At 43.8% G+C, this 12928-nt stretch overlaps 1 protein-coding gene across 3 annotated transcripts in view; it reads right to left on the bottom strand.

The window, feature by feature from the left end:
• The window catches only part of SCLT1 (sodium channel and clathrin linker 1), a 148568-nt gene that overhangs the window by 47119 nt on the left and 88521 nt on the right, over positions 1-12928 (bottom strand). For all 3 annotated transcript variants that reach the window (XM_066573748.1, XM_066573749.1, XM_066573750.1), the window contains 2 exons: positions 12621-12719; positions 4324-4395 (listed from right to left, as the gene is read on the bottom strand). In XM_066573748.1, the coding sequence (XP_066429845.1) occupies positions 4324-4395; positions 12621-12719 (171 nt within the window). The remainder of the gene's footprint in view (positions 1-4323; positions 4396-12620; positions 12720-12928) is intronic.

Below are 12928 nucleotides of genomic sequence, written 5' to 3'. Positions count from 1 at the left end.
TATCTATCTCCTATCTTTCTCTCTTCTATCTATCTCCTATCTTTCTCTCTTCTATCTATCTCCTATCTTTCTCTCTTCTATCTATCTCCTATCTTTCTCTCTTCTATCTATCTCTCTCTTCTATCTACCTATCTATCTTCTATCTCTCTCTCTTGTATCTATCTATCTATCTCTGCCCTATCTATCTCTGCCCTATCTATCTCTGCCCTATCTATCTCTGCCCTATCTATCTCTGCCCTATCTATCTCTGCCCTATCTATCTCTGCCCTATCTATCTCTGCCCTATCTATCTCTGCCCTATCTATCTCTGCCCTATCTATCTCTGCCCTATCTATCTCTGCCCTATCTATCTCTATCATATCTATCAAGCAATCAAATCTATCTATCTCTCTCTCTCTCTCTCATATCTATCTATCCATCTCTCTCTCAAATCCCCCTCTCTCATACCTCTCTCTCTCTCTCTCTCATACCTCTCTCTCTCTCATACCTCTCTCTCTCATACCTCTCTCTCTCTCTCTCTCATACCTCTCTCTCTCTCATACCTCTCTCTCTCTCATACCTCTCTCTCTCTCTCATACCTCTCTCTCTCTCTCTCATACCTCTCTCTCTCTCTCTCATACCTCTCTCTCTCTCTCTCATCTCTCTCTCTCTCATATCTCTCTCTCTCATATCTCTCTCTCTCATATCTTTCTCTCTCTCATATCTATCTATCCATCTCTCTCTCTCAAATCCCCCTCTCTCATCTCTCTCTCTCATCTCTCTCTCTCATCTCTCTCTCTCATCTCTCTCTCTCATCTCTCTCTCTCACCTCTCTCTCTCACCTCTCTCTCTCTCTCACCTCTCTCTCTCACCTCTCTCTCTCACCTCTCTCTCTCTCTCTCTCTCATATCTCTCTCTCTCATATCTCTCTCTCTCATATCTCTCTCTCTCTCATCTCTCATACCTCTCTCATCTCTCTCATACCTCTCTCTCTCTCTCATACCTCTCTCTCTCTCTCTCTCATACCTCTCTCTCTCTCTCTCTCTCATACCTCTCTCTCTCTCTCTCATACCTCTCTCTCTCTCTCATACCTCTCTCTCTCTCTCTCTCATACCTCTCTCTCTCTCTCATACCTCTCTCTCTCTCTCTCTCTCTCTCATACCTCTCTCTCTCTCTCATATCTATCTATCCATCTCTCTCTCTCATCTCTCATACCTCTCTCTCATACCTCTCTCTCTCTCTCATACCTCTCTCTCTCTCATACCTCTCTTTCTCTCTCTCATACCTCTCTCTCTCATACCTCTCTCTCTCATATCTCTCTCTCTCATATCTCTCTCTCTCATATCTCTCTCTCTCATATCTCTCTCTCTCATATCTCTCTCTCTCATATCTCTCTCTCTCATATCTCTCATATCTATCTATCCATCTCTCTCTCTCAAATCCCTCTCTCTCTCTCATCTCTCTCTCTCTCTCATATCTCTCTCTCTCTCATATCTCTCTCTCTCTCATCTCTCTCTCTCTCTCATATCTCTCTCTCTCTCATATCTCTCTCTCTCTCTCATATCTCTCTCTCTCTCCCATATCTCTCTCCCAAATCTCTCTCCCAAATCTCTCTCCCAAATCTCTCTCCCAAATCTCTCTCCCAAATCTCTCTCCCAAATCTCTCTCCCAAATCTCTCTCCCAAATCTCTCTCCCAAATCTCTCTCCCAAATCTCTCTCCCAAATCTCTCTCCCAAATCTCTCTCCCAAATCTCTCTCCCAAATCTCTCTCCCAAATCTCTCTCCCAAATCTCTCTCCCAAATCTCTCTCCCAAATCTCTCTCTCAAATCTCTCTCTCAAATCTCTCTCTCAAATCTCTCTCTCAAATCTCTCTCTCAAATCTCTCTCTCAAATCTCTCTCTCAAATCTCTCTCTCAAATCTCTCTCTCAAATCTCTCTCTCAAATCTCTCTCTCAAATCTCTCTCTCAAATCTCTCTCTCAAATCTCTCTCTCAAATCTCTCTCTCAAATCTCTCTCTCAAATCTCTCTCTCAAATCTCTCTCTCAAATCTCTCTCTCAAATCTCTCTCTCAAATCTCTCTCTCAAATCTCTCTCTCAAATCTCTCTCTCAAATCTCTCTCTCAAATCTCTCTCTCAAATCTCTCTCTCAAATCTCTCTCTCAAATCTCTCTCTCAAATCTCTCTCTCAAATCTCTCTCTCAAATCTCTCTCTCAAATCTCTCTCTCAAATCTCTCTCTCAAATCTCTCTCTCAAATCTCTCTCTCAAATCTCTCTCTCAAATCTCTCTCTCATATCTATGTATCTATCCATCTATGTATCTATCCATCGCTCTCTCTTAGGCCTCATGCGCACTTGCACGCATGGATTTCACTGCTGAATCCCGCAGTGAAATCCGTGCATGCCCACGGACATGGAGAGGGAAAATACATTACACTCACCTCCTCCCTATGGGCAGCAAGACACACAGATCTCCTGTGCGGAGGCCACATGCGGATTTTATAAATAAAATTCGCACGTGGACATTGGCTCTCAGGCATAGGTACGGGGCGATGGGGAAATAAGGGCCCGGGGGGGGGGGGGGGGCAGCTGAACTTTTGTACCCTAAGCCTTTAGATACGCCCCTGAACACTGTCATGACTGATATGAACACTACTTTAGTGTCCTTTTCACAAAGCCTCCCTTTGTTTCCACCCTAGACAATAACATAATTCTATACTCCAAACAGAGCGTAAACGAATGGAAACCCTTTCAAAAGGAAAGCAAAGTAGGGTCCATTTCAATGCCAACGGTGAATGGTTTCATTCATTCCCATTCAGGGGTTCCGTCAAAGTGCTATTTCTAGCACCAGTTTTGTAACCCCCTTAACTGAATCCTGCAGTGCAGTGAGAAATGCTGTGCGAATGCTTCCTAATCCATGAATTGGGTTTGGCATTTCATGTGGACAACACATACAATAAATAACAGGCTTTATTTCTTAACGGAGTCGGTCACTTTACAATTTATATTAAACACTGCTTATTAGTAAGTTACTAATGTATTCTGTATCGCTCTTTTCTGCAGTTATCGAAGTCTCCCCCCATCCTTGTCCCATCCTGACTGCTCCTCCGGTCAGAACATGGTTGCATATGGAGGGACATGAGTCCATAGAGGTCACCCAGCTTCCTCCAAAGTAAGGCCTCATGTCCAAAGCATGCATGGATTCTGCACGTGGATTTTCGCAGCGCAATACCTGCGAGTCAGTGCAAAAATGATTTTTAAATACTTGCTGGCGATCACGGATGCAATTTTTTTTTCCAGGCGGAATAAAAAAAAAAATCACAAGCCCAAAGAGACTGCCTTTTCCCTCCTCCCTGCTTGGTCTCCAAGCAACCAGAGAGGTATCTGCCTACAAATCCGCAATTGAATTACCAATGCATTGCGGGTCGCTCGCTTCTATAGACATCAATGGAGCCCAACCACGGTAAAATGGAGCATACTGCGATTTCTTTTCTGTACAAAAAATACGCAAAACAAATCTACATGTGTGCATGGAGGTGCGGATGCTGCATGCTTTCCTATGGGCAGCTTGAACTGCAGATCTTCAGTGCATGTGCCGACCGCAGATTCCGCAAATCAAATCCGCTTGTAGACATGAGGCCCAATAGTTGGCACGCAGGCGAAGTGGAGGGGGCTGAGTGACCTCTATGGTGACATGCCCCTCCACATTCAGCCATCTGAAGGACAGAGGAGTAGTCAGGACAGGATGAGGGGGTGGCCAGCAAGAGGGGGTAGAAATCAGCACTGCAGCAATAAAGATGGCATTAGTAAGTTATTAATAAACTGATTTCCTACCAACGTTTTACTATTAATTCTATAGAGATCAACCCCTTTAAATCCTGGACAACCTCTTAAAGCATACCTGTTGCTTCAGGTGACTTTTCAGAATAAGCTGTTGTGTGTTCATTCGTATATCGTACAGTCTTTCATAGGACAATGAGGAAGAAACAAATTCTTGTCTGTCGTTCAGCCGTTGTCCATGTTTACATTGAACAATCATCGTTCCGATTTGCTTGATCCAATGATTTTTTGAATAATTGCTGTGTGTAAAAGGGCCCTAAATGGGGACGGACTTCACTTCACTTGACAACAGGTAGTGGACAGCAAATTATAGGAATGGGAGACGCCTGCAGGCTATCACTTTAAAGGGATTTTCCAGCACAGTAATGTCTTTTTAGGTAATTTTGGTAAGCGACTTGCACTTTTGCTAGTTATCACATGTTGTCACATGTTATCAGTTGTTTGAAAACTTAGTGACCATTTAAATACAGACAACACATCTAGTAAGCAAGTACTGTACATACCCTTTGTAGCACTGAGATGTTGCTAGTCAACTGTGAAATCTTTACATTGTGCAACTTTTTGGCATTCTCTACCTGAAACAGAAAATGTGAAAGCGTTTTAGACCTACAAGACATTACTTTATATATACACACACACAACTATGTAATAGAAGGGCATCTAGCTACTACAAAGTAATAATACATAGGGAAAGACCTGATAATGCAAAAGGCAAGTGGAATGATGACAACCAAACATTCAGCTACTGTCTGGCAGGATGGATATTATAGGGTAGAATGTCTAATGTGGTGTCTTGGTGTCCTAAACCGATCCCTTGGAAGGCTTTTCTGAATTTTATTAAATTACTAGTTTACCCGTCGCGCGTTGCTGCGAAGACAGACAGACATACATTCATTCGTTTTTATATATCTAGATAACAACCAATCACAGCGCAGCTTTCATGTTACCTCAGTGGTATAATATATAACAACCAATCACAGCGCAGCTTTCATGTTACCTGAGCAGTAAGAGAAATAACAACCAATCACAGCGCAACTTTTATTCTGCCTCAGCAATATAAAAAATAGCAACCAATCACAGCGCAGCTTTCATGTTACCTCTGCGGTATTATATATAGCAACCAATCACAGCGCAGCTTTCATGTTACCTTAGTGGTATAATATATAACAACGAATCGCAGCGCAGCTTTCATGCAACCTCAGCAGTATAAGAAATTGCAACCAATCACAGCACAGCTTTCATGTTACCTCAGCAGTATAAAAAATAGCAACCAATCACAGCACAGCTTTCATTTTACCTCAGCATTCTCAATATCCAGCAATTGTCTTGCGAACCGTTCGGCGGATGCATCATTTTGTAGTTGAACACTCATCCCGTTGCTCGTAATGCCTTTTGCTTTCGTGCTTGACATGGAAATCAAACAATCTTTGTCTGGGGGGCATAACTGTCGACGATGCTCGCACGCACCTCACCTATCGTAGGATAGTTGTACTATGCCTATAATCTTCCCAGGAGTGTACTCAGCAACTTCCCATAGTCTCATGGCAATTGGATGAATGGTGTAGTAATGCATAAAGGACAGACAGACAGACATTCATTTATATATATCAGGAAGTGAGAAAATTAGATTCCGTACGTAAAATGTGGACGCTAATTGTTTTGCGCTTAGAATTGAATAATCGACTTGGGACCCATTAACTTTTCCTATTTATGACATATTCAATGCCCGTGCCAAATTTCAAGTTTCTATGTGAGAAAATTACATTCCGTATGTAAAATTTGGACGCTAATTCTTTTGCACATAGAATTGAATAATGGAGTTGGGACCCATTAGCTTTTCCTATTTATGACATAATCAATGCCGGTGCCAAATTTCCCGTTTATGTGACACAGGAATGTGAGAAAATTAGATTCCGTACGTAAAATTTGGACGCTAATTCTTTTGCGCATAGAATTAAATAATGGAGTTGGGACCCATTAACTTTTACTATTTATGACATAATCAATGCTCGTGCCAAATTTAATGTTTTTATGTGAGAAAATTACATTCCGTACGTAAAATTTGCACGCTAATTCTTTTGCGCATAGAATTGAATAATCGAGTTGGGACCCATTAGCGTTTTCTATTTATGACATATTCAATGCCCGTGCAAATTTCAAGTTTCTATGTGAGAAAATTAGATTCTGTACGTAAAATTTGGACGCTAATTCTTTGGCGCATGGAATTGAATAATCGAGTTGGGACCCATTAGCTTTTCCTATTTATGACATATTCAATGCCCGTGCCAAATTTCAAGTTTCTATGACATTGGGAAGCGAGAAAATTAGATTCCGTACGTAAAATTTGGACGCTAATTCTTTGGCGCTTAGAATTGAATAATCGAGTTGGGACCCATTAGCTTTTCCTATTTATGACATAATCAATGCTCGTGCCAAATTTCATGTTTCTACAGCATCGGGAAGTGAGAGAATTAGTGGCAATGATGGAAATCGAACGATCTATGTGGGGGGGGGGGGTCGTAACTGTCGACGACGCACGCACGCGCGCCATTTATCGTAGCATAAATGTACTATGCCTATAATCTTCCCAGGAGTGTACTCAACAACTTCCCAAAGTTTCATGGCGATCGGATGAATGGTGTAGTAGCGCATAAAGGACAAACAGACAGACAGACACGCAGACAGACATACATTCAATTTTATATATATAGATTGACTTAGGTGGTGGGATGCCATCCAGACAAACCTCCATCCTTGCTGACCTGATGTGGGTTCTCGGGTGAAGGTAGTAAAAGAATGTGGGCACAACAATGGACAGACAGCATCTCCATTGCTATTTCCTCCATGTTGCTGATGTGATACTAATGTATAGCAATGTTTTTCAACTCTATCTCCAACAGGTCATGTATTCAGGATCTCCATAGACTTACACAGGTGAGGTAACTATTCTCAGTGTCTCCGAAACTGCTCTAAGTGTTCTCCCAATAAGGATATCCCTAAATCCTAACCTGTTGGGGGCACTACAGTCGAGAAACACTGCTGACCAGCATCAGGGCAGCAGTCTCTGTACAGTATTCTTTATATTATATATAGATAGATATGAGATAGATAGATATAAATAATATAGCGTTTCCCTGAAAATATATTATTTTTGGGGAATGTCTTCTTTTACTTACCTAGCAGGCTCTGTCCAGGTCCCGCTGGCTGCTCTCCAGAGCCCCGAAGTGCTTCCCGCAGTCCTCGACCGGCCACACAGGATCACTTCCTGTTTACGTGGCTCAGCCAATTCATAAATCCGACATCCTTGAAACAATGGCTGTGATTGGTTTTTCGAGCGCTGCTCAGCCAATCACTGCAGCACTCGAATAACCAATCACAGCCACTGGTTTGTGGAGGCGGGATTTATGAATCCTGTAACAAGGAAGTGATGTTGTGTGGCCGGGCGAGGACTGTGGGAACCACGTCGGGGCTCTGGAGAGCAGCGGGAAGGACCTGGACCGAGCCTGCTAGTTAATGTATTCCATTTTTTAAATGTAATCCACCTAGGGCTTATGTTTGGGGTATGGCTTATTTTCCGGGAAACCAGGTATTTTGCTGATGTGACATTTTATATAGCACATACTGACTTCTGAACTGATTCCATACACTGTTTAGTAACAAGACTGCAGAATGCAAGTTCCGTGATAGCCCAGTAGTCTTCAATGTACCTTGAAGAGTTGTCCGTGCAATGAAATCACTTATTTGCATATTTTCTCTTAAGCAGCATATATATCTCTAAATTCCATTTTGTTGTTTAACACAGGCTTTTTATTAAATGGTTATGTACAAATATTTTTTTTGCGTTTAAACCCAGATAAAGGGATTAAAAAGGATTATATTATTAATAAGAAAAACAAGAAGGAAAAGAAGACACTATGTAAACAGAAGAGAAAATGCTTTAATTTTCCTGGTACTAAACCTGCAAAATGTATATACCCATTAGAGTGCTATTAGTCTGGTATATTAGGTATACTCGTAGGTTGTGGATAGGTGTACAGGCCATATCAATGTCCTCTAGATATGTAAATTGAAACAATTAACAGATCTACTATGTGGGCAAATTAGGCCATATTAGTTTGCACTACGGAGGAGCGATTTCAGCTTTAAATAGAAGCATCTGCAAGATGGGTGGTCTTTGGAAACTGCCAAAATATATCACAGACTTCGGTCTGTAAAATGCTTGACCACTAAAGGCAGTGAAAAGTTTTATAGAAAAGTTGAAAACAGACCCATTTTCTGTCTTTACTAAGCAAATGTCACACATTAGCTGGGAACTGTATTTATTTCCATCTACTGCGTAGAAGAAATGATAATCTAATAATATATGTTTGGGCTACTAACCACAGTAGTCTATCATAGGCTACATCTGCCTCACCTTGTTCGCCATGTTAAAAGAAAAAAACCCCAAAAAACTTGTATTTCCATTATTTTCTTTTAACAAAGTAATTATTAATGGCTGATTTGCTTAATATAATTAAATGGCCATACTAGTGAAAACACATTTTTCCATCATGCCCATCACCTTATTGCCTATCACACTCTGGATGTCTCCTCTGTATTATGCTGCCATGGTTATGCAGTGCAGCCTTCTGTCTGATACTTATCATGCACCATCTTGATGCAGAAATTTCTGCCTGCTTTCTCTGTCACTATTCTGTGCGGTCAAATCCGATGATGCATTAGTACAGCATAACATGACCATCTAGAGCTAGTACCATTTCTGCCTCCTGGGAAGACAGTGGAATTATCATTACCGTCTATATTCACCTTAATACAGACAATAAGTACATAAGTATAAGTCTACTTCATTACATGAGCAACTAGAAGCTGTACCATCTCTACCTGCTGGGAGGACACTTATTATTATTACCTTCTATATACATCTAAATTAACTACAGCCCACAAGTGTACAGTCAGAAGGCTAAACTATCATCTCCTTCATTGTAACTGTGTGACAGGAGCCTCCAAATCATCAGCAATAAGGGTGAATGCACACGGGCGGATTTAAATTGCGGAATCTGAAGTGGGCCACTGCCTCTGGATTCTGCAGCAAATACCGCCCATAGCATGCAATGCAAAAAATGATTCTTCATATACATGAGCGGAAACCAATTGTGGTTTCCACTCGTGGATGAAAAGAAAAAAAAAATCTCAGGGTGCTCCATTTTCCTGTGAATTCCGCACGGATGGCTTCCATTGAAGTTAATGGAAGCCGTCCGACCTGGCGCCTGTCTGAAATTGACATTGTGGACGGGCCGCGGATTCCCCAAGAGAAGAAGGAGTTTTAAAAAAATATCGGGGCAACCAGTGAGGGAGGGCAGCACAGAGGGGGCGACCGGTGAGAGAGGGCAGCACAGGGGGGCGACCGGTGAGGGAGGGCAGCACAGTAGGGGCGACCGGTGAGGGAGGGCAGCACAGTAGGGGCGACCGGTGAGGGAGGGCAGCACAGTAGGGGCGACCGGTGAGGGAGGGCAGCACAGTAGGGGCGACCGGTGAGGGAGGGCAGCACAGTAGGGGCGACCGGTGAGGGAGGGCAGCACAGTAGGGGCGACCGGTGAGGGAGGGCAGCACAGTAGGGGCGACCGGTGAGGGAGGGCAGCACAGTAGGGGCGACCGGTGAGGGAGGGCAGCACAGTAGGGGCGACCGGTGAGGGAGGGCAGCACAGTAGGGGCGACCGGTGAGGGAGGGCAGCACAGTAGGGGCGACCGGTGAGGGAGGGCAGCACAGTAGGGGCGACCGGTGAGGGAGGGCAGCACAGTAGGGGCGACCGGTGAGGGAGGGCAGCACAGTAGGGGCGACCGGTGAGGGAGGGCAGCACAGTAGGGGCGACCGGTGAGGGAGGGCAGCACAGTAGGGGCGACCGGTGAGGGAGGGCAGCACAGTAGGGGCGACCGGTGAGGGAGGGCAGCACAGTAGGGGCGACCGGTGAGGGAGGGCAGCACAGTAGGGGCGACCGGTGAGGGAGGGCAGCACAGTAGGGGCGACCGGTGAGGGAGGGCAGCACAGTAGGGGCGACCGGTGAGGGAGGGCAGCACAGTAGGGGCGACCGGTGAGGGAGGGCAGCACAGTAGGGGCGACCGGTGAGGGAGGGCAGCACAGTAGGGGCGACCGGTGAGGGAGGGCAGCACAGTAGGGGCGACCGGTGAGGGAGGGCAGCACAGTAGGGGCGACCGGTGAGGGAGGGCAGCACAGTAGGGGCGACCGGTGAGGGAGGGCAGCACAGTAGGGGCGACCGGTGAGGGAGGGCAGCACAGTAGGGGCGACCGGTGAGGGAGGGCAGCACAGTAGGGGCGACCGGTGAGGGAGGGCAGCACAGTAGGGGCGACCGGTGAGGGAGGGCAGCACAGTAGGGGCGACCGGTGAGGGAGGGCAGCACAGTAGGGGCGACCGGTGAGGGAGGGCAGCACAGGGGGGCGATCGGTGAGGGAGGGCAGCACAGGGGGACGACCGGTGAGGGAGGGCAGCACAGGGGGACGACCGGTGAGGGAGGGCAGCACAGGGGGGCGACCGGTGAGGGAGGGCAGCACAGGGGGGCGACCGGTGAGGGAAGAATAAGCTGTATATACAGAACAGGTTGTAAGGAGCGCACTAAAGATACTGGAGAACTATGACAGGTTAGTGGTGAGAACATGGTCAATATACAGATGGATATATGCTGCAATACGAATGCATAGAAGTAACGGATTACAAATGAAAAGTACACTGGAGCTGTGCAGGAACACTGATAATACTACACAGAAATAAGGCTGGACATTAACAGTAATGGTAAGCAGCGGCAGGACCAAATCACAAACTTTGAGAAGACTGAAAAATTGGACCATTTGCAAAATCTTGGTCACATTAGAAACCATTTTGGCTGCCATTTGGAGCCCGATGTTGAAAAACATGACTTTTCAAATCAACAATTGTTGGAGGTTTAAAAAGTTCTTCCATAGAAAGGGCCTTCATATTTCCTCATGTACTTCTCGAGCATGCCGCTACTCCCTAAATGGCTTTGTCTTCAGAATGCATAAATGAATTATTAGCCGCAGCGTTCCAGAGTCAGCACTTCCTTCTACTCTAACTAGTCAAAATGTTCTACTTTTACATCCTATGATAATAATGGGGAAAACAGCATTTTTAATTTCCGCACTTATAGACTATAACAGTATATAAATAATGAATGAAATAAAATGCGCTATTCACTTTTCAATTGCTGATTCTGTACAATTTACAGCTTTAGCGTCTCGTGGCATCACTACAGGAAAATGGACTAATTTTAAAGATATTTGTCCTGCAAAAAAAATCTAAAATGAACTTTTCTAATCACTGCCAGACTATTTCGCAATACTTTGTAGCTTTAATATTTAATGAGATGGCTGCAGACATTAGAATCTGCACACTCGCAAAGTTCCCATCTCCAAGGAATTTGGGTAAATCTTTGTTTCATTATGATTATAAGGTACATCGGTTACAACAACGCAGATGACCTTCTGAAAGCCGAGCTCATGGACTGCTCAGAGAATGATAGAAGAAGTATCTCGCCATTTCATGGCTGTATATTACTATTGTGAACTGTTCATTTGTAACAAGACAGTGTGATTCACAGTTTAAGCACAAAAAAAACAAGAAAATCTTTCTAATCATATGCATCATCATTTAAAGCAGGGCTTTACGGTACATAGTTTCTTTAAATTGCATATACTGTAGGTCAAGGGTAGAATGAATGATCGAGGAATACGCCATCTCCCAAGCTGTCCTTTAACATAAGCATGCTGTCAGAGCAGACATATTCTCTTTCCCAAGTGTCAAGCGCAGCACTAATGTATGTGCATGTAATTTGCAAAAATAACCATACAAGACAAAAAAGTGAAAGAAAAAAAAAATGTACATAAAATCCTGTCTTCTGACAGACACGTTAAAAGATATTGGTGGGGGTGATATAGCAATTGATGTGGATCTTTGCAGCTATTAAGAAAGGAGTCCTATCCGCTTGATTTCAGGTGTCAGTGCAGAGCCTTTAAAACCATTATAGTGTATGGCACATTTTCATTACACTTAATTATAACATTCCTCACATTAGGCTATATTATCGGTACAACATATACTGTATTTAAGAAAATTCTAATGGTGCTTAGTTATCACCTACTATTTCTACAAGGCCAACATAAGATGCATTTGGAGCCAACCATTCTTGCTCAAAGACGTCTTTTGAGCAATAACTGTTGCGTCTAAATGCAGTTTTCTTGAATTGAGCGATGAACTCTTAGCAGCGGTGCAGGCTGTTATCACAGTTGACAGTGCTGGTGAGATTCTTTCAGCTCGCGTCCCGCTGGTAGTTCACAGCGGGATGCGAGCTGTAATCGCGGAGAATAATACAGCTGTTTGCTTATCCAAAACAGCTGTATTGTTTGCCGAGTGATAGCGGCAGTGTCCCACTCTGTCTGCATAACTCTTAAGTAGCTACTTAGCTACTATAGACTATGCAAAGATGATCATTCAAAAATGCTACATCATCTGTCAGTGTGAATGGGGTCACATTCTGCAAGGCTACACAGAGAAAACTCTCCGTTTTTGTCACCAGTGGGGCTTATAGAGTATTTCACCACTTATGAAAGGTCCTAGAGCTAGGATTCTGATGTGATGTGAAGAATACAAAGAGTATCCCTGGATGGATGACTTCAGCATGTTTCAGTATGGAGAGAATATACCGTTACTGTTCCCTGAAAGCACATATAAGTCAGCACTGCAAGTCATACATATTGGTTAAGACGCCTCTACCTCTTTGCGTGTTCTTGCTGCAGCTTCTTGAATTATCTTGGCAATTGCTTGTTTCATAGTTTGAATTTCTTCCTCCTTTTGCTTTTCTCTAAGAAGTGCCTGTAAATGATAGAGACCGTTCTATGATAAGAGCACAATATGTTACATATAATATGCAGAAGCTTACCGCAGCGCCTCAAAATTAAAAAGTTCAACAATCTAAGAGGAATACACTGTGCATTATACCGGGCTTCAAGGAACACATGAAAGTCATGATTAGTCCATACCGAGCAACTATTATGTATTGAAAAACTCTCATATTAAATTTT

The sequence above is a fragment of the Eleutherodactylus coqui genome, chromosome 7 (genome assembly GCF_035609145.1).
Source record: "Eleutherodactylus coqui strain aEleCoq1 chromosome 7, aEleCoq1.hap1, whole genome shotgun sequence".
Taxonomy (NCBI): Eukaryota; Metazoa; Chordata; class Amphibia; order Anura; family Eleutherodactylidae; genus Eleutherodactylus; species Eleutherodactylus coqui.
Note: the sequence above shows the minus strand (reverse complement) of the source record. Positions and strands in the feature narration are given on the sequence as shown.